Below are 24,594 nucleotides of genomic sequence, written 5' to 3' on the forward strand. Positions count from 1 at the left end.
TGGGAAAACTGCATTTCAACCGAACATCCACTAGATGTCGCTGCAGATCTGTTCATAACTATGGTTCAAAAGCCTGTGTCAACTCTAAACCCAAATTTAAATTAAAAGGTGAAAAGTTGGATAATGTATAATTTAATAATCACAGAATTATATCTATAACTTGTATATTTTTAGATTTTGTTTCCCTAGTTGTTTAAATTATGACTCAGGCAAAGTGTCTCATCCAATCAAAAATAAATGCTGCTTCTGTCTTTTCTGTCTGTTTACAGTTACAGCGCCTATAATTTCATGCTGGAAACCACAATGATGACGTATCCTACTGGAGATGTGGACAGTATAAAGGAAAAATAAAGTACATCCTACATCTTAAATGTACTGTAGTTTTAAACATGATTCCACGTCAACATGAATCAGAGAGTGGGAGGAAAGTCTGGTGGATGAGGGAAAAAAGAAAAGTTTTTTTTGTTTGTTATTTTTTGTTATTTTTAAGACAAACTGCCATACACAACTTCTGTGTCACTTTTATGTCCAACAGATGGCGCCATAAAGATCTTTGTCATATATCATCTCTTGTCTCTGGGTGGCATCTGAATCAGCTCAGTCTCCATGATGAGTGAAATCATCACATGCACTTTGGAAACTTTTGTAAATCGGATTAATATGTTGATGTTTTAGGAAAGTGGGTCCTGAAAATAGGTTACTTTAAGTAGGCTAGAAGTACCGGACATATATGCTAAAGTAGGCCTAACTCATGTTGGAGTAGATAATAAAATGCAGCAGACACAAACAGATACATACAAATCATAATTTATATGACCCTATTATAACAGGTGAAAATAAAATGATCAAAGGTGTAAAAAAAAATATATACCTGTAGAAAAGTGTAATAAACACAAAGGTGTAGCCTAAATATTGACAGACTTCAAAGAGCGCCACCAGACACCTCTCCCAGTCGGTCACAGTAGAAACTCATGGAAACACTCCTTCACTGGATGTGGCCTGTTGCAGCTCAGTGGGAGGAGCTTACAAATGAGGATTAGCGTCGTTTCACCTTTATGTGTGTGTGTGTGTGTGTGTGGTGTGTGTGCGTGCGCGCTCCGGGCCAGGTTAAGTAGCTTGGTTACATTGTATAACACCTCCGTGTAGCTACTGCTGCGTGGGGCATTATAGAGGAGCTGTGAGCCGTTGTTTTTAATTGTCAGAGGAGACAAAAAAAAAACCCCGAGTGAGTGCTGGTGGTTTAAACCGAGAAAATCCTCCTACTGCCGCTGCTGCTGCTGCTGCTGCTGCTCGACTGTCCGTCCAACCGGAGGATCCGTCCCAGTCTGACGGTAAGAAGGAAGCGAACAGCTCGAGACACAACAACAGGCTTTTGTGTACAAGTGTAACTTTAACTTCTCTATTAAAAACTACAACGTTGCTGCTGCGACAGTTTCTAGTGTTTTAGTTTAGTTTAGTTGGAGCATGTGTGCGTGTGTTTTGTTGTTTTCTCAGTTGACAGTTGCGGGACTCTGTGATTGACAAGTGCGGGTGGGTGGAGGAGTTGGGTATCTCCCAGGCAGCTAGTATTTACAGAGGGGGTGGGTGGGTGGGGGGGCAAACGCTTCATGGTCTCTGTGGTGCTTTACTGGGGGGGTTTCCCTATAACATGCCGGACTAGTTTCACATCTTTTGTAAAAGTTGAAGAAGTGAACCGCGTAATGACACTTTTGTCTGGAGCTGTTGTTGTGTCCTCCTCACCATAGAGACAGTGCGGTGGTGGACCCACCCCATAACTCCAATCACTCAGCCAATAAACCAGTCTTTGTTGAATAACATGTTCTCCAGTGCAGCATCTGCTTTCATAATCCTGCACTAACATGCAGAGGCGCCCACAGTGGCACAAATCATCAAATCATGTATCCACGTGTTGGGAGAGGTATTAAATCTCCCAGCCACGCAGGAGGATCCACCTGCCCTGACTCCTGAGTCTCCCCTCAGGCCTTTGTCCTCCTCTGAGACGCTCTGAACTCACACATCCACCATCAGGGAGGCAGAGCAGGAGCAGTGTTACGTAGGGATGGTGTTGAGTTACCAGAAAACACCATCAATGTTTCATGGTTGCTCATCTTGTGTGTGTGAGCGTCATTCCTGCACACAGGTGTCCTCTTCCCACCTGCTAAATCAATGTCTCACACAGTCACCTGGTGGAAACGGAGCTTTTTCAGAGGCCGCTGGCTTCCAGGAGGAGACGAATGAGTGTAACTGTGTTTTTTTTTTTTTTTTTTGTTCAGCTTCTCTTCTCTCTGGAGAGAAAAAGCCAGAAGAGTTACCTCATCCTGCTTGTCTGATTTATTACTCTGCCGCCTGGGAGGTTATTTTCTCCACCCTGTTTGTTTGTGAGCCGTGAGTGTGCTTCCAAGTCTGCTGGTCGTTTTAAAAGCATTTTTAAACAGATGTTGAAGGTTTCTTTTTTAGTTTTATTACTGGCTAATCAGTTAAATTATTTTCTCAGCGCAGCAGTTGAATACATTGCACAGTGGCCGGCCCTGAGAGCTCACAGAAAACATCTTCATCAATTTGAGCACATATATATAGGCCGCTAATAGTGACAACACAGTGGAAATGTTTCCTGGAGACACTAAAAAGTATTAATCTTGACTATTTACAGGACAATTATTGCAAATTGAGTGAAAATATTTTCAGAATTTGTTTATTACTTGTGTTTTCTGAGGTTGCAGTGTGTTGAACTGTGTGAAATTGTCTGTAAGATGTCTGAGGATAGTGAAAAATGCTGATCGACGTGATTGTAGAAAAGGACTGAATCTTGACATCTGAGAAGATCAATCAATATCGAAATGGCATCATTTTAGGATAAAAGAATGAAATGATCATTTCAGCTGCACAAATCTGCTGCTCCAACATCTTAAAATTCAAGTGTTAATATTGAAACACTGAAAAAACAGAGTGATAGTAACAGTTTCCTCTTTGACCTCTTGACCTCACGTGGAAGTGCTTGATTGAAATTAACCTTGGACAAGTATCCCATGATTCCTTGAGCTTGTGTTGATGCTGGGGGTTCTGGGTTATGATCCTAGGAGGACTCTAATGAACCCTCATCACTAACCAGACCTTCATGGTCCGATGGGGTTTGATCCAGTTGTCGTCATGTGGCCTCCACAGTGTTTTGGTCATGGTCACTGTCACACTGCGGTCCTCCTCTGCCACACAGCCGTGTGTTATGACGTGACTGATATTCTATAACCCTAACCCTTAGACCACATGATAACTGCTCAACAATCTCCATCTCCTTCTTCGTCAAACTCTTTGGTCCTTAATATGAAAACGAGCCTCTTTCCTGCACAAATGCAACAAACAGCCATGTCATGATCAGATGTGGCTGCTGCGGTCGCTGAGCTGGTTTTAAAAATTCCCTTCATGTGGATCCTGTTTAAAGCTCATTAACGCACGAGCTGGGCTGCTCTGAGGGGACGGAGTAGCTTTATCCCAGCTCCTGCGCTGTGATCTCTGTAGGAATGATTTTTTCCTCCAGTGAAGGATGTAAAAGTGTGACCTTTTTGACTTTTGAAGGGAAGCAGAAGCAGTTAACTGTGGTTTTTGTTGTTATTTGGTTGTTTATGAAGCTGCTCTTATTCCAGACCGTTTTATAGAGGATTCTCAGGCGAGGCCGTCTAAATTTATACAGTGTGATCTGTGTTGTACGTAATTGGTGACATGCTGCGTAGGCACTGCCTTGTAATCTGCTCCACTCCGTGCATTTACAAAGATGTAAATCCCAGCTGTCCCTGCAGCTCCTTGGATCGGCGGCCGTAAACACGAGCAGGTTGTAGACAAACCTGCAAGAGTGGTCAGTCAGACATTTGTGATACTTTTGTGATCTGATAGCGAGGAACGAGAGGAATGCATGGCTTATCGGCTGCATCTCAATGAATACTAGCGAGGTTCACAAGCAACCCTGAGTGTGTTTGGCAGAGATGTTCGCGCACAGCATCTCTAGACTGTGAATAATGGTCATACTAATGTGATTAGAACGTATAGGCTCAGGTCACAAGCTGGGGATGAGATCAGCTTCACCTTGCCTGATGCTGCCTCTGTTGAACACAGTCACTGAACACTGTTTGTGCAGAGAAATTTAAAAAAAAAGTGTATTATTAGTTACTTTTCAGAAAATATGAAGACTTAAAATCTTACTTTGCAAAGAGTAAAAGCACAAGGAACCATTTCTTGGGTAACTCAGTCAGCATAAACAACAGAAAACAGGCGCTGTGTCACTATACCAGCAGGTGTTTGTGCGTGTCACCAGGTTTCCCACCTCCCTCCGTTCCCACCATGACCAAGCAAGATCAGCTTTGTCCCGTGTTTGGGATTATTAGCCCCACCCTCGGCACCCGCGCCCCGACGCTGCAACATGAAAGCTATGTGGCAACAGTCTCTGGCAGCGTTTCCTAAAAGCTCAGCACAAAAGTAAAGTATCACCTTTTAATTTAGAGTAGCTCAACATGTCAGGGGGAAAAAACAAAACCTCTAGCTTCTCTTGTGAGTGGCGCAAAAAGCTTCTCATTTAACTCTACTTTCCCAAACTGTTAAAAGTGTGCCTATAATAGTGTTTTATTGTTGTTAGCTTCCATTTGTTAGCTCAGCTGTGTTGCAACCCAAAGAGCTGCTTTCAGAGCGTTGTGGAGAGAAAAGAGATTGTAACTTAATCTGGTTAAACCACTTTTGAATGAGCTAGAATGGAAGTACGAGTTTTGTTTATGGAGCCTGCATTTTGTCCTGCTGTCACAGGGAGATGAGCTGTCATGAAGTGGAAAAATATAGTGCAGGTGTAGAGGCCAGTGTTTACTGCGATCAGCCAACAAGTGTGTGTGTGTGTGTGTGTGTGTGTGTGTGTGAGAGAGAGTTTGCATGTCTGTTGGCTTTAAAAACGACACGGAAAAAGAGAAAGGAGTGTGAAATCACTTGAAGGCTAAAATAAACATGTTCCTTTCCTCAACTGAACTTGTTTGCAATGCAAAGAAAAGTGAGCCTAAAGAGGGTGAAAACCAGAAGACAGAAAGAAAAAAAAACACCCAAGCAAATATTTGACACAGATGAGCCCGAGAGGCATTTTAGTTTTCCCTTTAAGAAGCTTTAAAAACTCTAGGTTTTGAGTTAGCTGTGTCACATCATAGCTTTTCTTTTCATCCAGTTGGCTAATTACACAAGTGCAGAGCTGCAGCGTGCTCTCGTCTTTCTGATAAACATCTCTGAACTTCACAGACATGCTCTATCTTTTATCCCCCTCCATCCGCATGCAAACACAACTTTTTATTTTATTATCAGCAAGTGAGATGTGATGCAAACGAGCTCAAGAGGAAGTGGCAGGAGCAGAGATAGGATATACCCACACTAAACACATTCTTATCACTGACAGAAGCCCATTGTGGCGCAGAGGGGGGATAGGCTGAAGTCTCCTCATACCGACATGAAAGTACAGGGCTGATGTCACCACCAGCCCACATTGTGTACATACAATGAGGTAATTTAGCCCGTGAGGGTCAGAGGAAAATAGGAGAGAGAGATGGGAAGTGAGCTGTGGTTTAAGGTTGCAGGGTGGAGGGTCAGAGATGAGAGGAGCATTGTAGTGACAGATAGGAGAGTTATAACATTAATTCCACACATTACGCATTGGGCTAAATGGTATGTATAGAAAAAGACTTATACTGCTATTATTTTTGCAGATATTGCAATTTCTATCTATCTAATCATCTTTATTTGAAGAGCATTTCTCCAAATTCTAATTACAAAATTCAGTTGGCTGTATTTGTTCGATCTCAACAACAGGGCATCTGCTCGGCCTTTGTCTACTTTACACAGAGCTCAGTATATAGAAAGGTGTATTTTCCCTTTCAGGGTCTGTGGTTCTGCTGTGTGCTTCTTTGACTTTCTCCTCCCCTTCTTCCCTCGTGGCTAAACAAAGCACCTGTTTGTGTTTGCCCATGCTAATGAATCTCATCTTGTGATCACTGAGCAATATGGCAGAACGGCCCATTTCTGAAACCAGTTTCCAGCCGAAAGCACCCGCTGACACCCTGTCAGCCCTCAGTAGCACACATTTGAAAATGCACAGACATGCAGCATGGAGCAACTGCTATCTGCTTACATAATCACAGTATTATCTCATAAGCTATCTACAGTCGTGGAGCTTGTGTTTGCGTCCTGTAGGGACCCTAAAGAGAGTCTTCAAATTTAAATTATTAACCTTATGTATGACTGAACGATGTTCATTAAAGGCTGATCTTCAGGCTACATCTCAACTAAACATAATGGGATATAGTTGGATAAGCTATACCGTGCATGTGTTATGATGTATTACAAGATTAGCACATAACATTTTGAAATTGCTTATTAGGTTTAATTGTTATGGATTCTGGTGAATGAGGAGTAGGAATGTAAGTGTTGTTAGGATAGTCAGTGTTGTAGTAGTTTGTTTGACATGCCCCTCTGGTTACATTGATGTAGTTCAGAGATGTGGAGTAAGCCGGCCCCTTGACATACCATGTAACTTTTGATGTTTCATTATAAACTTTTGGAGTTAAAGGCCTCTCAAGACTTTTTTCATGTCAGATCTGATGCTATACACAAACTTCAAGAAAGATGAAATCAATATTTTTACTTTTTCTTTTTTTGTTGTTGTGTAATGCACTCAGCAGTTTCCCTTGACAGCCTCATTTGGCTCATTTTTTTGTTTTTATGGCATGGAACTGTATTGTCTCGGCACCCATCAGTTGTACATGAGGCACACCCGCGGAGCACCAAATGGCAGGAAGACAAAGTTAGCAACTAGCTGATGATGAACACAGTGGAGCAGCTAAATAACCAAAATAACTTCCCTCAGGAGTTGGCAGAGACCAAAAAAACGGAGCCACACAGAGTGATTGATTGAATATTGGACCGACTTTCACCAGAAACACAACATCAGATTAATGCTCAATAGCAATGTGTAAATTGCCCAGTATTTGCAGGTTCCTAGCTTAAAAGCCGATGATAGGATTGATAATCAGGTTTTTGCAGGTTTTACTAAGCAGTGGTTAAATTGGGAAAACACCTACAGTGCCACCAACTATCCCACTTCCTCAGAAACCTATCATGGCCACCTAGAGCTTCTTCAATGACCAGAGGTATAAATAACTGAAATTATATCACACTGATTCTGGATCAGCTTCACTGCCGGAAAACAAGAGACAACTTGACAGTTATTATCGAACTTTTTGGTGAGCAATCAGTGGAAAATGCAACATATTGGGTGATTTGTAGTTATCATTTGTTATTTTTTAACTCTGCTGTTTATGACATTTTTGTTGCAAATAGTTTAGGTTTTTTATTTTTTATCCAATCTTTTCAATTTCCCTTTCAACTTTCTAATAAGCTCTGAACACAAGTCGAGTCTGAAGTCTGTCTCCCATGAAGATGAATGGTCCAGCAGGGTGGCCACTGCCCCGCTGGCTGAAGGCAATAAGGGACATAGATAAGAAAATGAATGGCTTTTCATCCCGCTGTGTTGTTGATTGGATGAGGACAGTGAAGGCTATAAATAGTCAGACCAGCCACTATCTGGCTCTTCAACGGCTTCACCTGTAGCCCTGAATATTTCAGCAGCTGCTATCACTTTAATGGGCCCGCCTGTCTCTGGGTTACCATGGCTGCCACCTGGCCGCTGTAAATTTTTCCCATGCGAGTGTCACCTTCAGCAGAGGGCGACGGGCTGTAATGCTGAGTTCAGGAGAAGTGAAACTCTGAATGCAACTTTTATTTAAACAGCTAAAAAAAGACAATTTTAGGATATAACTCCACCGAAACGTGTTTTTGATCCTAAAAGTGAATTAAATCTGCCTGACAACTTTTGGTTTAAAACTCTTGTCTATCAAGAAAGATCTTAACTCTACTCACTTAAGTGAAGGCAGGGTGTGTCTTAGCCTCTGAGCTATTTGTCCAGGCCACACCCGTGTGTGTGTGTGTGTGTGTGTGTGTGTGTGTGTGAGTGACAAATTCTTGGATCACAGAAAGCTGACAATGCCAGAAACCAGATCAGAAATAAAAATGACACAAGAAGGTAGACCAATTTGCTCTTTCAACTCTTCTGAAGCTGCTTTGGATAAAAACAGAGGTGCAACACAATAAGCCAAGCCCATGTTGTCATCTTGTTTACCCTGTGCATGAAAGGACAGCAGCCTGTTGCTCTTTATGTGACAGTACTGGCAAAACCAATCCCAGAATTAGAAAAATTACACATTTTAGTCACACTCATTGTGTTATGATCTTGTCTGAAACCAATCAGTATTTTTATGATAGCAAAATTAATTGTACCAACTCCAGAGTGTTGTTCATAAACATGAGCCAAAAATTCGTATTTACTCCAGTGATATTTCATTTGTCTGTGCCAGAGTCTTTGTTTTGTTATTTGAAGCTCCAGTGATCAATAAACTGTAGGCCTATTGAATTAGGGCATGTGTTTGTACTCACATCTGTTCTCCTCAGCTCTCCTCAGCATCCTATAACTCACTGTTTTGGTTTCCCAGCCCATATCTCCATGGTTGGGTTCATCGTGGTTGTTCCCTGATGTTTTCGTACCCACAGTGCATTGCTGACCCAGTTGGTGAACACAGTGGAGCATTCAGCAGCTAAAGAGCATGAGATTTCCCTCCGGAGTGAGTGAGAAAAATGGATGTAAAAGGTGCATTTTGCAGGAGTTGTCTGACATTGGTCTGTGATGTCCTGCTAAGCCCATCAAGTCATTTTTGTTGTGAGGGGAATACCAAAGCACCAAGCTCTAAGGAGAGGGACTAAACTACCGGTGTCATCACCAGGATGCTTTCTGCAGAGTGAACACCTCTGCGTTTGCTTTGGCTAGACGTTGTGCTGCAGGTGCAGTTATCCAAGACAGGTGGTTGTGCCCGAGGCGACAGTCAGATAATGGTCAAGTGGGCAATGGTGCATGAGAGGAAGCATGCCAGCTACCAGAGCTTGGTTGAGGATTGCCATTAAACAGGGTTTGCTGGGCAAGACCTCTGCAAGGCCCATCGGTCATTTTGGAATCACTTGTCAAAGTGAGGAAGGCATCAGTAGCAGAATGAATGAATGAACGCTGCTCAGACACAACTCAGGCCTTGATTGGTCGCCCGGGCGAGGGATGTCTGACACTTGGGAAACGTGATGTCACTGATGTGTCTGAGCTCATCACAAGATTCATCTACAATCACTGTGCATCCTGTCAGACACAGGAAGAAATGCTTCAGAGATGTCAGCCAGTGTAATGACAGACCTAGAGTTGAACCACCAACCCTATAACGATTCAAACTGAAACAGAACATTATCACATGCACAATGGGAGGATCTTTGGCAGGACTGTTGCATTGAACTGCACTGGATTAAACTAGTTTTGCACCTTGCTTTGTGTGGAGTGCCAAAGAAGAGTTCAGGGAGAGAGAAAGAGAAATATAAGTGCGTCAGAGCTTATTGTTCAGTTAAAGTGTGTGCCATATTTGTGTAATGTAGTTTCTGGCATCATGGCACATTGGAAACAAGATTCTCTCTCCCTGACTTGATTTGTATTGATCCTGCATCCCTCCTCGGGCCCACGGACAGCACCTAAAATATACCTGTAACACAGACTGGTAAACAGTTCTTGTTAGTTTTGGGACATTTGGTTGAATCGTATAGAAATTAATCCAATTCATTGTCCCCACCAGCAGCAACACACACACATTGTGAGGATGATGTTTTCTAGCATTTTCATTGTTTTTTTGTCCACAACGCGACCTTGCGAAAGAAAATACCATACTGTATGGGTGTGGATAACAGAAGGAAATCCCAGGCTTGTTTTCTTCTCTGCTTCTGTTCTGTTGATTGTGTCTCTGGCTGAGGAGATGAGGTAACAGTAAATAGGCCTATGTATAATTGTCAAATTGCCATAAGTGGATAAGTGGAAATTACCAAATCAAGAGAATCAATCTGCAGTTTGAGACTGTAAACAAACGCAATGTAAACAGTGTATTCTTCTCACATTGTCTCTCATTACGATAAACTGTCTCAGAAACAACGCACTGAAGATGTATTTTCCACAACCTATATTTTGTCTGTGCTCTCTCGTTGTACTGTATGTCAGGTTATTTTGAGCAAGTGGAGCAGTGTCTTCTGGGTAACCATCAGCCCTCCCGCTGGGTGACAACATGACGGCAGGTACTGTAAATGGGAGCGCAATGTAGGTCATGACTTTCATGAAAGGCCTCTGCTGGATTAGTTGAAAAGGCACATTTTATTCTTCAAAAACAAATGGCTGTCTTTGTTGCACTGGGAAATATGCTTGTTTTAGTCCCTGGTGAGAATGTGTAGAGTGTTACAAAGTGCTAAGTCTCATATAAGTTGTTAAACCCAAGTCTTGCCCCTATTGGCTAATAGTTCAAAACAGAAATATACAGTAAAAATGGGTCGTATGTGTGAGAAGTTGCTTCCAGAGTATTATTGTTCTTTGAGAGGGTTAATCATTACCTACATCAGGCTAATCTTCCAGTCTGCTGCACCACTGGCTGGGAAACAAAAGAAAATAATAACAACAAAAAATAACTTCTCAAACCTCAGGGGCTTCGTATTGATTTGAAGGTTTTTGACATTACCCAGAAACCAAAACACAGCCGAACTGCAATTAAAGCGAGCATCAAAGCAGAGCTCATAAACAGGTGGAGGCAGCTTAGAAAGGCGAGTTGAAGCAGAGTGCACTGCAGCTGCAGGGTTAGGGTTTTGAAATTTGAATATGGCAAATCGGGCAATACAGTTTACTTTGTCCACTGAAAGAAGAGACCTCTTCAGCAGTTCCTGGTTTGCTGCAGGAGATATTAATGCCTTGTTTTCTCAGGCTAATATGTAACCAAAATATGGGTTATATAAATCCAGTCTGACAGTGCTAGTCTGTGACTGTTTGAATACCAAGACTCAACCAATAATGGACTTTTGAGGTCAATATTTTGATATTTTAGAGTTCAAAAACTGTGTAGACTTTATTATTCTGGGGATTCAGGCTGTCTCAATGTCAGCTGTGATTGGGGCCACACCATCTATTACAGGACTCCTTGTCCTTGTGTCTGAGGATGCTTTGTTATGATGGCCGTTTGTGTTTGAGGACGTTGTCTGATGCTGCAGAATGGATCTGAGACCAATCAGACGCCGGCACTGCATTTAAACACCTAAAAGCTGTACAACCTTTGCACTGTGCTATATACTGGAATATGCCTCTTGAAAATAGAAACACAACTTTTTCATGAGGCGCTTTACAGCTGAAAACAAACTTGTCATTGCTTTCTATTGGACACACTATGTCTAAATTAATTTAATTATGGCTGGCATTTCTTTCTACTCCCACTGGCTTCTTATTTATTGGATAAATTGGTTAAATACTGGCTGGACAGAATTAGTCCAGGACCAGATATACTAAAGCTGAGTCACTAGCTTTTAGTTAAATCCATTTCCTGTGGGAGATTTAACTTTCACTGTTGTGTAAAATAATGAACCATTATTAGTGAGTTTTTCAACGGCAGACAGAGGAGGTATGATCGCACAGGGTCTTTATCGCTCCACTCATAAATGATTAAATGATGTCTAGTGCGTTCTGTCAGCTTTAGCAATCAACAGCTGATGCCTGTTTGCCAGCCTGGCAGCCATTTTTAAAACCTGCTGTCAGACTTTAAATAGAGAAATTAAATCACGCTGTGGAGCAGCTGTATATCAGTTGGTGCAGCAGGTTGTTTGTTTAATCACAAGGTTGGATCTTCACGCTCTGAGCACGACGCTGAACTCAAAGAGCTCCTAATGTATATGTGCATGATACAAATGTGTGTTTAGATAGAGGTGTGTGGCCAATTGAATGTTTCCAAGTGTGTGCGACTCCATGGGTGGCGTCTATACGGTGCTGCAGGGGGAAAGACTCCACAGACCGAAAAAACACACGATACAAACTACACAAAACCAGCCTGAGAAGCAAAACGAGTGTTTGATGACTCCTCTTTAGCACACTCACCCACACACATCGTCTCTCCATCTGTCTTCCTCTCACACTATGTGTTTACACGGCATCGTGCTTTCAAGATTAAAAAAAAAAGAAGAAAAACCAACAACCCGCAGCTTTGAATTGTCACTGGCCTGAGGAGGAGAGAGAGCACACAGGTTGAACAGCTGTTGATGTGGTCAGCGTGGGACAATGTGACATGCGACTGAAAAGCGAGGTTATTATGAGTGTTTCGAGGCCGCTGCTGCTGCCGCTGCTGCCGTGTCATGTGACAGGATTCCCACGATCGCTGCGTTTTACTGCTGCAGTGGTCAGTTGTGATGGCGGTGAGGAGTGGGCCTCACGAAGCTGAGAAGGACGCCAGTGGCACCACAACACTAATTGGAAGGGACAATGGTGTTATTCTCCTGTGTGAGGGAGGGAGGCATCATGAGGATGTGATATTCATGTTGAATTTCTACAGTAATATAAACAGCCAACATACGATTAGCATATTCTCTATATTTTATGCATGTGAAGACTGTTTATGACATTTTTCCTTGGAGCTCCTTTTCTGTAGACTTTCTCTCACTGTTTTCCTTTTTTTTTAAATTCCCTCCCCCTCCTGCTCTCTTCTCTCCTCCCTCCTTCACTCACTCCCTCGCTCCCTACTCCTCCTCCTCTCGATCTCCATCCAAGTGGTGTTCGGAGGAGCTTACTCATGTCCAGTCACTTCCCACCATGCCTCGCCTCTCACGCACACACTCACTTCCTGCTCCTCTTCTGCTCACGTATCTCCATATCTCCATTTTTGTGTTTTGTGACAACAGGACAGGACAACAATGAGGTCTTCGTCTGCCTAGGGACCCGGCCCTGTTAAAGATGGTTCAGAGAAGGTAAGCAAACCCAAAATACACACGCACACACACACACACACACACACACACATACATGATCTGATATAGCTGCTACACACACACATGATCTGACACACTCTCCACGCTGCTTTTACATTCCTGCCCAAGAATCCAACCAGCCGGCACTCTCCTCTAACTGAAAGCAGATGGTGAAAGTTTGACTGTGAGCCTTGTTGTGCCTAAACTCTGTGGCTGGCGGGGATGTTTCTGTGGTACTGGGGCAAAGTGAATTCAAAAGAAGGAGGGGGGTGGCTGTGATTGGTTGGGAAGCACTTTTTAGGGGCAGGAGGAGCTAGAAGCTTAAATTTGTTAAACTGTGGCGTGCAGCTGCTGCTGTGTGCTTTACAGTTTGGACCCCTGTGGTGACGGAGATCATATCGTCCTTAACTTTATCTTGATGTTGTACAAGACCTTCATATTAGGCTACTGGGAAGTTTGTTTTTAGCCGCACTAGCAGCCAGTTTAGTCCAAACTGAAGTAGTCTATCATATTGATGGCCATGAAATTTAACACAGCTTCTTTACATTCGACCATGAAATTTTGAAACCATAACATTCATGGTTTAAAGGATAAACCCTTGCTGATCTCCTGCATTTTCTTATAGTTCACTTTGCCTACTAGCCTACTTTACATAGGCTATCAATATGTCCACAGTGGTTTAGCACAAAGTGTTTTGTTTCCCAGACTTTCTGATTTTTTTTCACCTTGACATTTATGGTTTTGAGTGAAAGCTATAGGCCACTGTCATGTTCCCCACCACATACCTTTTTTATCTGCATTTCTCTCGAGGGCCATCATCAGATATGTGCTTCTTTGATTTATGGCCAATATCTGCATGCTGATGCCAGCTGTTCTTAAATTAGCTGATGAAGGGTTGGCAAAATAAGCTAAAGCTCCAGCCTACACTTTTTCAGTCAAGGTAGGCTACATTTGCTTTGGATTTATAGGCTACTTTAAGGGGAAAAAAAGAAATGAATTATTGTTTATTAAGTAATATGTGTATATAATGTTGTTTATTGTGTACTTGATTCTACAAGATCGAAATAAACTCACTAAACCAAACTAAAAACTAAACTAGGCTACTTTGTGTTTAGTGCTAATTAGCAAACGTTAGCATGCTAACGATGCTAACATGCTAGGTAAGATGGTGAAAGCTAAATATCAACATAGTAAGATGGCAAGGTACTGTGAGTGTGTTAGCTTGCTGGTATTATCATGTTATCAATTAGCTCAAAGGAGCAATGGGTGAAGCCAGAGCAGCTAGCATAGCTTTACAGTCTTAAATAATGTTTTTAATTGGATATTGTCCAACAATTATTTTGTATTAATTTATAATAAGTCCAGCCCTTTTCTTTTGTCATTTCTGACATGTAATTGTAGGCTGTGTGGTGTTTAAATACAGTCCAACAGCTTGCTAGCATCCTGTATTAGCCTATTCTCATTAAATATTAAAGATACTGTGTTCAGGATTCTGCTATTCTCAGATAAACTATTCTTTGAAACTGCAGTGACATTCATAATAAATATTCACTATGTAGCAGCTAAGTCACATCCTCCTAACATCCTTCCTCATTAAGTAGCTAGTACCTGGAAACACACAGTAGTAGGGAACTGAATTAGGCCTAATGTTGTTTTTTTTCTTAGGTCCATGTCATACTGTATTATCCGTGTAAAAAGCGGTACACTCCTCCCATTCCCTGTGCTGTCAAAGATAGCTTGTCTTGTTCTAACAGAATCAATCTTTCCAGTAATGTCCTCTCCAAGGGAAACAACAAATTAGTTCCTTTCTGGGGGGAAAAGTGGGCATCTTCAAGGTTTCCACTGCCAGTGTGTGAGTGTTGGAACTGATCTCTAAAGCTCTGCCCACAGGCAATTTTCAACCAAAATAATATATATATATTTAATCAAAACAAGCACTGCAGACTTTTTGCTTTCCAAAAAAATATTGTAAATGTTATGTGTTTGATCCAGAAATCGAACAGGCACAAACCAAAATCAGTTCTGACATGCAAAACTAGCAATCTTTTTTTTCTCCCCCGTCTTCTCTTTTCTTTTTTTCTTTTTTTTACCCCGTTTAGCCATGGAAGTTCACACCCAGCTGCTGTTCACCTTCTGATGTCAAAACAATGTGTCTGTAATGAGCGTGATGTCAGGCGGCCTGCAGGAATCTTCTGTGGGTGTCTGAGCTATTCCCAAAGTAATTTGACAGCTCGGTCTGAAGTCCAGCTTGTGTCAGGCAACTCTCTGAGCCAGAGTCAAGCAAGACGTGTCTCTCGCTCCCCTCGACTGAGTCATCTGACTTCGCCTGTTATTGTTCTCTTTCCTGCATGCCTGTCATAGCTGCTGTCTGGCCATGCAAAGGCAGAGAAGGAGGGGGCAGCGGGGAGCAATGCACTGCAATCACCAGTCATAACATAACATTGCATCTGTGCTGCTATTTTATGAAGCAACTTTTTATGGCTCTGTGTATGATGATGTCTTTTCCTCTGACTCCTCAGGTTCCCTGTGATTATTTCTCCTCCTGTGGTTATGGTTGCACCCACCAAACGGTCAGGAACGTCCTTCTTCTCCTCCTGCCTATGACATGGTTTAACTCACACATGATCCGGTCACCGTGATGGCCTCCATGGTTGCCAATGGAAACCGAGACGGGCAGTCTCTGCTCTTGAAAGGGGTGGATCCAGAGACCTGCATGATTGTTTTCAAGAACCACTGGGCACAGGTAAACAAGAGCACCAAATCAAGGCTCCTTTGTCTGACATAAGATATTTCTGGAAATAAGCTCACACATGCATTCATACAACAAATGCACAATACACTCTTATGTAATTGTAGAGGGAATTATGTGCTTTAACTTTTTCTTAATGATTTGTTTTCTTGACACGTATATGAAGCGTTCAGGAAGAGTCACAGCATCTAACTCCAAGACGAACCACAAACTGTCACTTTACATTTATCAGTTGCAGATTAAATACATGAGACACAGTTAGTCAGTAATTGGTGAGCTGTAGAGGTGTTCGTAGGCGTATTTTTGAACCGTTGCCAAGATAATTTCCTCCTGGCTCCAGCTCTGTCATTGATGCACAGATGCAAAATCAGTTTTCCAATTGTTGCATGAGCTTATTTCCCGAATGTACATTGAGCTGTCCATTTAACACATGCTTAAAAGTCTTGAGTCCCACTCTTTTTATCATGCATCCTTTCAAATCCAACTCCCTATGACACCTCCCTGCAGGTTGCATGTGTGAGAGCAGTTTGTAAAAAGACATTTATTTCTCACACTTCAAATAATTTAATCGGAAAATGGTGAGGAGTAGCTCCCCAGCATTTCACAACAATACAGGAGTGACTGAAAAGCCAAAAATATACACAGCTGTGTGTGTAGTTAATCTTCTTAATCACCCGAGTTGCTCCTTTTATTCCTCTTGGGGGCTGCTCCAAGGAGTTCAGACACCCCAGTTTGGGAACAACTGGCTGTGAAACACGTTCCAGGTTACATCCAACCTTAACCAATCCAAGCAGCGAGTGCAAGGTTGTTCACATTAGACTGCAAATCCTGACAGCGGAGTCTGGCTGCTGTGTGGTCATGGCCGGTGGAATCTTGGCAGCGTGAAGCCGACCTTCTTAGACTTTTGGCTCTCTGCAGCAGCATGTGTCCCTGCTGACCTCTGTGGGGCCTGGCAACCTGCTCGTCCTACTCCTCCCACACTGAGGCGAACAAACGCTCTTGCTCACTGATGCACAGTCAGAGTGACACCGGCCAGACATGGAGGGGATAGACGCGTGTGTCGGTAACTGTCAGCGGCGTTTATGTCAGTATTAGAGGGTGTCAGTGTGGGGTCTGACCCTAGTGTCGGTGGGCAGGCTCTGTGCTGTTCACAGCTAAATTAAACAGAATTCCTCTGTGTTTTTTATTACATTCACCGCTGGCTGGGTCAGGCTTGTAGGGATTAGCTCTGTTATTTGGTTGGAAGCTGCGAGGTTTAATGCACATGCACAGACTTTACTATAAACCCTGGTTGAACGATAGTCAATAAAAATGCGTTTTACTTGGCTCTGTGAGTCTGAGCGTGTGCAGAGTGATGTATGTGCAGACTTTGAGGGCTGTTCTCACACCCATCTGCTGCAGCGGAAACTTTCTCTGCGCTCACTTTAAATCTGTCCAACAAGTAAGTGTACAAGCATTTGTGACATCACACAACTCTGTAAGTCCTTGGCTCATGAGTGATCTAGTGTAATAATAATAGTGATGTTGAAATCTGAAGGCCCCAGTGCACAAAGACTGATTCTTTTTTTTTTCTTTTTCTAAAGTATTTTTATTTCATTGATTCTGGATTTTCTACACGGGAGAAGGATTAGATGTCGTTCTTAAGAATTTTAATAAAACGGGTGATGCATTGGGACAGAAGCTGTTGTAATGAAAAAAACTAAAGGCTGACTAGTCTGAGCCTCTGACTGTGAACAGGAAAAATGAGAACTCCCTGTTCCAGATTAAAGCTTTTTTCTTTTTACTTGAGGCGAACTGGAAGCACAGTTCCACCCCTGCTGAGTCTTATTTCCATGCTTAGTTAATCTGCAGCCTGATAAGAGTCCACTTGACTTTGGTTTCAGTTCGGAAAACCTTGAAATCTGAGTAACACGTTGTAAGTAATACAGCCCCATCCCTCGCTGAGAGGCTCTGCCTAATTCCGAGTTGAAAGATTAGGTTTATGATCATTTGCTGTGTCTTATCTGGCACTCTCCAGGCTTCTCGGAGCTCATGGTGTTTGTTGTGACATGCAAAGTGATCTGTCCGTTGCTCTGCCTGCCAAAAAATCATCACCTCTCGACAGTGTAGTGTGGACAGACTCGTTCCATTCACGGTTAATGCCACGTGATTCCCAATGAATCTGTCAGTTTTATGAATGTGGCTCTGTTTAGTGATGTGTACTGCTCATCCCATCCCAAATCAAAATAAAGGTGGTTCAGCTCAATTGACATTTTTTTGCTGATTGCAGAAACATTTCATCTCTGGGCAAAGAGTGAGAGAAATTTCTGCTCTCACACTTTCTACAGACAGATTTCAGACTCATCCTGCTGTTAGTGGCCCCGTGATAATGAAATATGAAACAATCCAATATAAAGCTTTTACTTAAGCGCTGTACAAGCACAGTGTGGACTTGGCAATGTGATGCTACCTTCAGCCTGACATCATAGATCTTAAGTCACATTTACTATCTGACCAGCCACACATAACTCACCCCTACTGTTGTGTCAACACACATTATTCACCCGGGTGCTTTTTGTGGAGCTTGATCAGGGACTGGAAAAAAAAATCAAAGCCAGAACCTTTTTGATGTTTATCCAGCCAGAGCCCAGTGCTTGGTCACATTTTCAAAGCTGAAGCCTCACTGACATTTCCCATATGACCCGTATTCAGATTAATGGTGCAGGGTATTGACTGACCTGTCAGCAATGTCAGATCTATACGTCAATGATGGTAAACATTCACGCTGCTAATATGCACAGTCTCTATGCATCATGGTTTAACAAGCCTCAACTTTGCATGCAACTGGCAGCTCACAAATACAATCCATATGTCCAGTACGTAAATTCCCTGAAGGATCCTCAGACCTGGTCTCAGCCTGTCACTTCAGTCATAGCTGGAGATCCTGAATTGGACAGGTCCCTGAGGCTCAGGCCTCTGGGTCAGGCCCCACCGGGCTCAGGCAGGGATTACAAGCTCTGTTCTCTTGTTTCCATCAGCCATGCCCAGTTCTCTTGTGCACAGCCAGTTATTGTCATGGCAGCAGCAACGAGCTGGGGACACTGGCTTCATTATTGTGACTCTGGTTTCTATGCAGCGGACACACAAGGGAGGGGAGTGGATACACAAAGGACGGTTTCAGTGCGAGCCACCAAACTGAGTTCATCTGCGCTGTGCTGCTGGTTTATTTACACATCATATTTGTTGATACTTAACCTGTCAGGAACAAGGCAAGGAGTTTATCCATGATCCACCAGTTTTAATTAACATGATACACAAACACTGTCTTCGCGAATAAGATGAACTGGCATAAAAAGTAAATAGTGGCTCGTAACATAGATTGAATATGTAATATGAGCAGTAATACTCAACAACAATTCCCATGGTCATATTTGATAATGAATGTGAGATAGCAATCGCTGTTTTTCAAGAGTGTGCAGCAGTGTTTCTCATACACAGGGTTTATGTGTGTGTGAGACCTTCTGATAAAGAATCAATCTTCTATGAACGTATTTTTGTAATATTATTTTCTATTTTTCATTTTCTCTTTCCTCTGTGCATCAGAAATGAAAGATTTTAAATTCCACCCCAACATTATGTTCTAATCACATACAAGTTTTGTGTCCATCTGTTAAAACCCTCCAAAACCCTTTTCTGCTCCTTTCCATTTTGCTTTGTCTCTTTCTGTTTGAACATAGATGTGATTTAGCCAAAGCATGATAACTGTTGATGCACCAAGTTGTAACCATGTTGTAATTGTGTCTGTACTGTAGGTGGTGAAGATCCTAGAGAAGCATGATCCACTGCGCAGCAACTCCACCCTTCCCTCCCTGAGCGTCATCAACCTCAGCAGTGGCTCCAGTGGCAGCCCTCGTTTTGGCCCCATCCCCGGAGATGAGGCGAGTGCGGTGCAGAACTACGTGGAGCACATGCTCTTCCTGCTTATGGAGGAGGAGAGCGGCCAGGCCGGCGCCATGGGCCCCATCCTGGAGTTTGTGGTGATGGAGAACGTGATGGAGCGACTCTTCGTGTGGAGCCTGCGCCGGGAGTTCACGGACGACATGAAGCTGGAGCAGCTGAAGATGTACGAGATGCTGGTGGGGCAGGCGCGCCAGCCCCTGCTGCATCACAAACCCATCCTGCGGCCGCTCATGATGCTGCTGTCGTCCTGCTCGGGCACGACGGTGCCCGCTGTTGAGGCGGAGCTGGTGCTGCTGCTGAATCAGCTGTGCTGCGTTCTCGCAAAGGACCCATCAATCCTGGAGCTGTTTTTCCACACCAGCGAGGATCAGGGAGCCACCAACTTCCTCATCTTCTCCCTCCTCATCCCCTTCATCCACAGGGAGGGCACAGTGGGGCAGCAGGCCAGAGACGCTCTGCTGCTAATCATGTCGCTGTCTGCTGAGAACGAACGAGTGGCCAAACACATTGCAGAAAACACCTACTTCTGCCCGGTCAGTCCCGCTTGATGAATTACTTTCCCTTCTGTCCCTCTCTTGCTCCATTTCTAGTGTAGAATAAAAAAGCAGTTGTTCTGTCCTCCATAATCCTCGTCATCACTCAGAGGCTCTGTTATTATTCCTTGACCCTGGGCGTCAGTCGGACCAAAATATGCAGATTAATTCACAGTCTCACTCAAAATGAATGTTACAAATATCTGGCATTCATAAGATTATAACACAGTTGTAGCTAATCCCATGTAAATAATGCCATTTACCCGCATCTGCAGACAGCGCAGTGAAAAGTGGCTTTTGATGCGCTGCCAGTTGAATAACACGAGTCTATATTTAATTGGTTCCACTGGCATGCTACAAGGATAATCCTATAGAGGATGTATACATCAATGCAACACTAATGATGCACTCATTTTACAGTTAAATTAGACTCAGCTGCTATAGGCTCTGCCGTTGTTTGAAATCCCTCCTACTTCACCAAGAAAAGACAAAAACCATACTGCCCGTAACATGGAGAGTGTGCTGACATTAATGCATTAATTAGTGACTTTATTACCATATCATGGTTAATATTGCAGGAGCTTTATAGGCAGTAAAACACTTTGCTCCTCAATTATTTATAACATGCTAGGAGCTGACCTTTCAGAGGCATAAATCCTTACGTATGCCGTCTTGCCATGTGAGTGGAGGCAGGCTGCAACAGTGCTGTGCTTACATCGGCATTACATTATCACAACACAGAGAAGATGAAGTGATTTATAATAGTATGTCTCTTTGTAGTGAGCAGTAAAAACGCTGTTGTAAATCTGAAACCAAAGGCAAAACTGACACCAGATGACAAACTGCCTCATTAATCTGTAACGAAGCCCATAATATTCTCCTTTACCTACTTTACCTCGGATTATTCTTCATTAGACAACATGTATCTGCAATACTGGTCATACCTCATACAGGACTGATCTTTTTCACAGTGTAGATTTAACAGATGAATAGTATAATAGTGGAATAACAGTCAAAAAGCTGAAAAACTGAAACATAACAAAAGGATAAAGAGATAATATACTCTTCAATTACTGCTTAATTCAGAAAACAAATAATTAAAATGAAGTCTACAGGCAGAACAAAGTGAGAGGATCATCATTACTTGACTGGCTGTGCACTTGCAGATCGAGAGTATGAAATCGTCCATGAGTCAATAATAATCCCAAATTCAGAATAAGAGAAAGTTGAAAAAATATAAAGCAAGATGAGCCAAAAACCAACACTGAGTCCGTAGTCTTAAATACAAATATAAATTATTTCAATAATATATCCACAAAAATGTGAGAAAATGGTATGAAAACATAAAAAAAACCCAGAAATGTGTAAATATGCAATAGCAGTTTAGGAGTTTGTCAGTTTCTCTTGAGTAATGAAGCACTGTTTGACACCTCTCCCACCTCAGGTGCTGGCCACAGGGCTCAGCGGCCTGTACTCGTCCCTCCCCACCAAGCTAGATGTTCCCAACGAGGAGTGGCACTGCCTCCACAAAGAGGACTGGCTCCGGATGCCGCCCCTCGTCCAGTTTCTCAACTCGCTGGAATTCTGCAACGCCGTTATTCAGGTGAATATGTTCAACGGGGCTGCACACACACACACACACACACACACACACACAGACAAGGCGCCGTGACACGAGTAATGCAATCACACGTGGTGAATGGGTGCAGCCTTCTGCTTGACGGCATTCCTTACTGACATGCGCTTTAATGCTGACTGTTCCCAGGTGGCTCACCCTGATATCAGAGACCAGCTGGTGAGTTACATCTACAACGGCTTCCTCGTGCCTGTTCTAGCACCAGCTCTTCACAAGGTCGGTCCTCTTCATTAGTGTTTCCCTGTCATCTCTATGTAACACCTCATTTGGACAAATATAAAGCACGTTCCAAGGTGAAGATAGTAATGAACTATTAAAACTGTTTCTACTTAACTTATTAGAGGAGGTGATTTCTGAAAAGAGATTGATATTCTGCTTGGAGGAATTATGTAATATATGTCATAATACATTGTGTGAGTGTCTGAAAACGACTTCAAAGGGGTAGGAATATGTTGGAAATAATTCATACTCTAGCAAGTAGGAAAAAAATACCCTTACTGTAGGGCTGCATGATTACTTGATATATAATCTATATTTCAAGATTCCCAAGTGCATTATCTCAACAGCAGAAACTGCAAGTTTTTTGATAAAAGTAAAATGTGTCACACTATTGTTGTTCATTGTTAGCACTATAAGCATTCGATAGAATACCGTATATGATATCCAGATGGAAAACCTTTTTTTTTAGCACAAGATCCAACAAAAATCACATCCTCATTTACAAAGAAAAGAAGATCATGCCAGCTCAGAGTGTGACTCATATCACAACTGCTATATCTACCAAAATAATCACAATATGATTATTTCTTGCATATTATTCAGCCCTAACATTATCATAGTGTGTGTGTGGGCTGAGCGAAGAGTTTCACACTCTCAGAACTGAGATCTAACAAGTATATTGATGCTACTGTAGATAGCCAAGCTCAGTGTTTTCTTATTATTTGTAGTCTTTGTACTAAGCTTAGATAGCTGTCTCCTGCTTCATATTTAATATAAATGTTAGCCACGCAATTCTTCAGCAAAAACCATTAACCTGAGCATGAAATCCCATTGAGAAATAAATCATGTCCAAAGCTTGAAGTTTTACTCAACAATTTCCTGAAGTTCCTTTTTCAGTACATACAGCGTGTTAAACTGTAGTATCTACTCAAACATGTCAACTGCTAGAGATACGGCTGGCACTGTTTACTAATGGTTCCTTATCTCTGAGTAGCTGACCCTGGAGGAGGTGATGACCACCACGGCCTATCTTGACCTCTTCCTGAGAAGCGTCTCCGAGCCGGCCCTGCTGCAGACGTTCCTCTCCTTCATCCTCCTCCACCGACACGAGAGCGTCCACATCCTGGACACCCTGGTCAGCCGCATCAACACGCCCTTTCAGGTAACATTACAGGACAAAAAGGCAGTTGTGTATGTGCTTTCTCTTGACATCTCACACACACACACACACACACACACACACACACACACACACACACACACACACACACACACACACACACAGATTGCACTCAGCTACACCAGGACTCATGTTTGATATCAGGTTTTTCAGACTTGAAAATGACCCCAGAGACTCCGGGACTCGTGGTGAAACTTAAATGTCAGTACAAAAGCAGGGAGATCGTTGCCATGGCGACGCTTAGTTGCAGCGACTGGCCCTGTTAGCAAACTGAACTGAACTGATATCAGCATTTTAAAAACAGTCCCATATGTGGGGGTGTGCTCTTCAAATATTATGTTGGTAGAACTCAAAGCATTAACATGAATAAATAATGTGCTCTTTACATCGCTGTTTGACTGTGTAAGTGGCTCAAGGAGATCCCTCTGGTGAAAAAATAATAAACATGTTTGCTTTTTCACATTTTATGACATTGGAGCAAGCAAAAAACACCTAGATAACGTGAATATATTCCACATTTCAGGGATTTTATTTTCCTGTTGGCTTTCAGCTTTGATGTTTAGTTGTGTCTTCTTCAGTTGTTGTGCTCTCTGTTGTTTCCTAGTTTCAAGTTTGAGATGTCAGTTTTTAGATGTGCTCTCATCGACTAAAAGAGAAAACTTTCTTTATAGAATATTCCATGAAGTCTGTTTATTTAGAAAATAAAAAACAATCAAAGTAAAAGTAACTTTAACACTCTCCTGAATCTTCATGACATCTCCTGACTTAACATCTAGCTAAAAAACACATCCCAACTTGCTATTTGCAAATAGTCCAGTGTGCTCGTCAAATACCTTCTAGCTAATACCATTCCCACCAGCTTATGGTGTTTGGGCCACATTAGCCAACACTAGCAGGTGCAGTTTATCTGGTAAACATTAGCATTTTAACATTAGCACTGTCAAAATATTAGCATGCTAACATTAGCATTTAGCAAGTGTGGGCCTAACAGTTGTGTTGGCACGGCTCTGGGCTTGTAGCCTTGGTTTTGCTTGTTTGTTTTTCTATATACTGTAGATGTTAATAATTAAAAAAAAGGAGCACTTCTTAGTTGGTTACTGTTCTTTTTCCAGCTTAACTAAACTCCAACAACTCTAAACTTACATTCATAATTTGTAAAGCATACTTCCTACATTCAAAAAGAGGCAGATATTTTGCTGTCCCCTGTTGTTGACGATTATCTTATAATTTCAGCAGTACTATGTAAAAAGCTTCCTGTGTTATATTTATCTGTTGTAATATGTTTCACTGTGCCTCTCTGTTCAACACTCCAGCTGGGCACTGTGTCATTGGCACTCTTCCGCACTCTCATTGGCCTATACTGTGAAGATGTGATGCTGCAGCTCACACTGAGGTGAGTGGCTCACATGCCTTATCCCAGTTATAA

General features: G+C 42.4%; 1 protein-coding gene across 2 annotated transcripts in view; it reads left to right on the forward strand.

Moving 5' to 3' along the window:
- The first annotated feature begins 1,027 nt into the window (after positions 1–1,027).
- Positions 1,028–24,594, forward strand: part of fhip1aa (FHF complex subunit HOOK interacting protein 1Aa) — a 29,479-nt gene continuing 5,912 nt past the window's right edge. Inside the window, exons 1-8 of one of the 2 annotated variants that reach the window (XM_085781933.1) lie at positions 1,028–1,331; positions 12,852–12,912; positions 15,432–15,655; positions 19,453–20,133; positions 21,578–21,736; positions 21,899–21,985; positions 22,983–23,150; positions 24,482–24,561. In XM_085781933.1, coding sequence (XP_085638059.1) covers positions 15,551–15,655; positions 19,453–20,133; positions 21,578–21,736; positions 21,899–21,985; positions 22,983–23,150; positions 24,482–24,561 — 1,280 coding nt within the window. In that variant the 5' untranslated portion in view covers positions 1,028–1,331; positions 12,852–12,912; positions 15,432–15,550. Of the gene's footprint in view, positions 1,332–12,846; positions 12,913–15,431; positions 15,656–19,452; positions 20,134–21,577; positions 21,737–21,898; positions 21,986–22,982; positions 23,151–24,481; positions 24,562–24,594 lie in introns of both variants that reach the window. The other variant, XM_085781944.1, reaches the window with a different exon arrangement.

The sequence above is a fragment of the Trachurus japonicus genome, chromosome 1, assembly GCF_045865225.1.
Source record: "Trachurus japonicus isolate A0001 chromosome 1, Traja_1.0".
NCBI classification, from domain to species: Eukaryota; Metazoa; Chordata; class Actinopteri; order Carangiformes; family Carangidae; genus Trachurus; species Trachurus japonicus.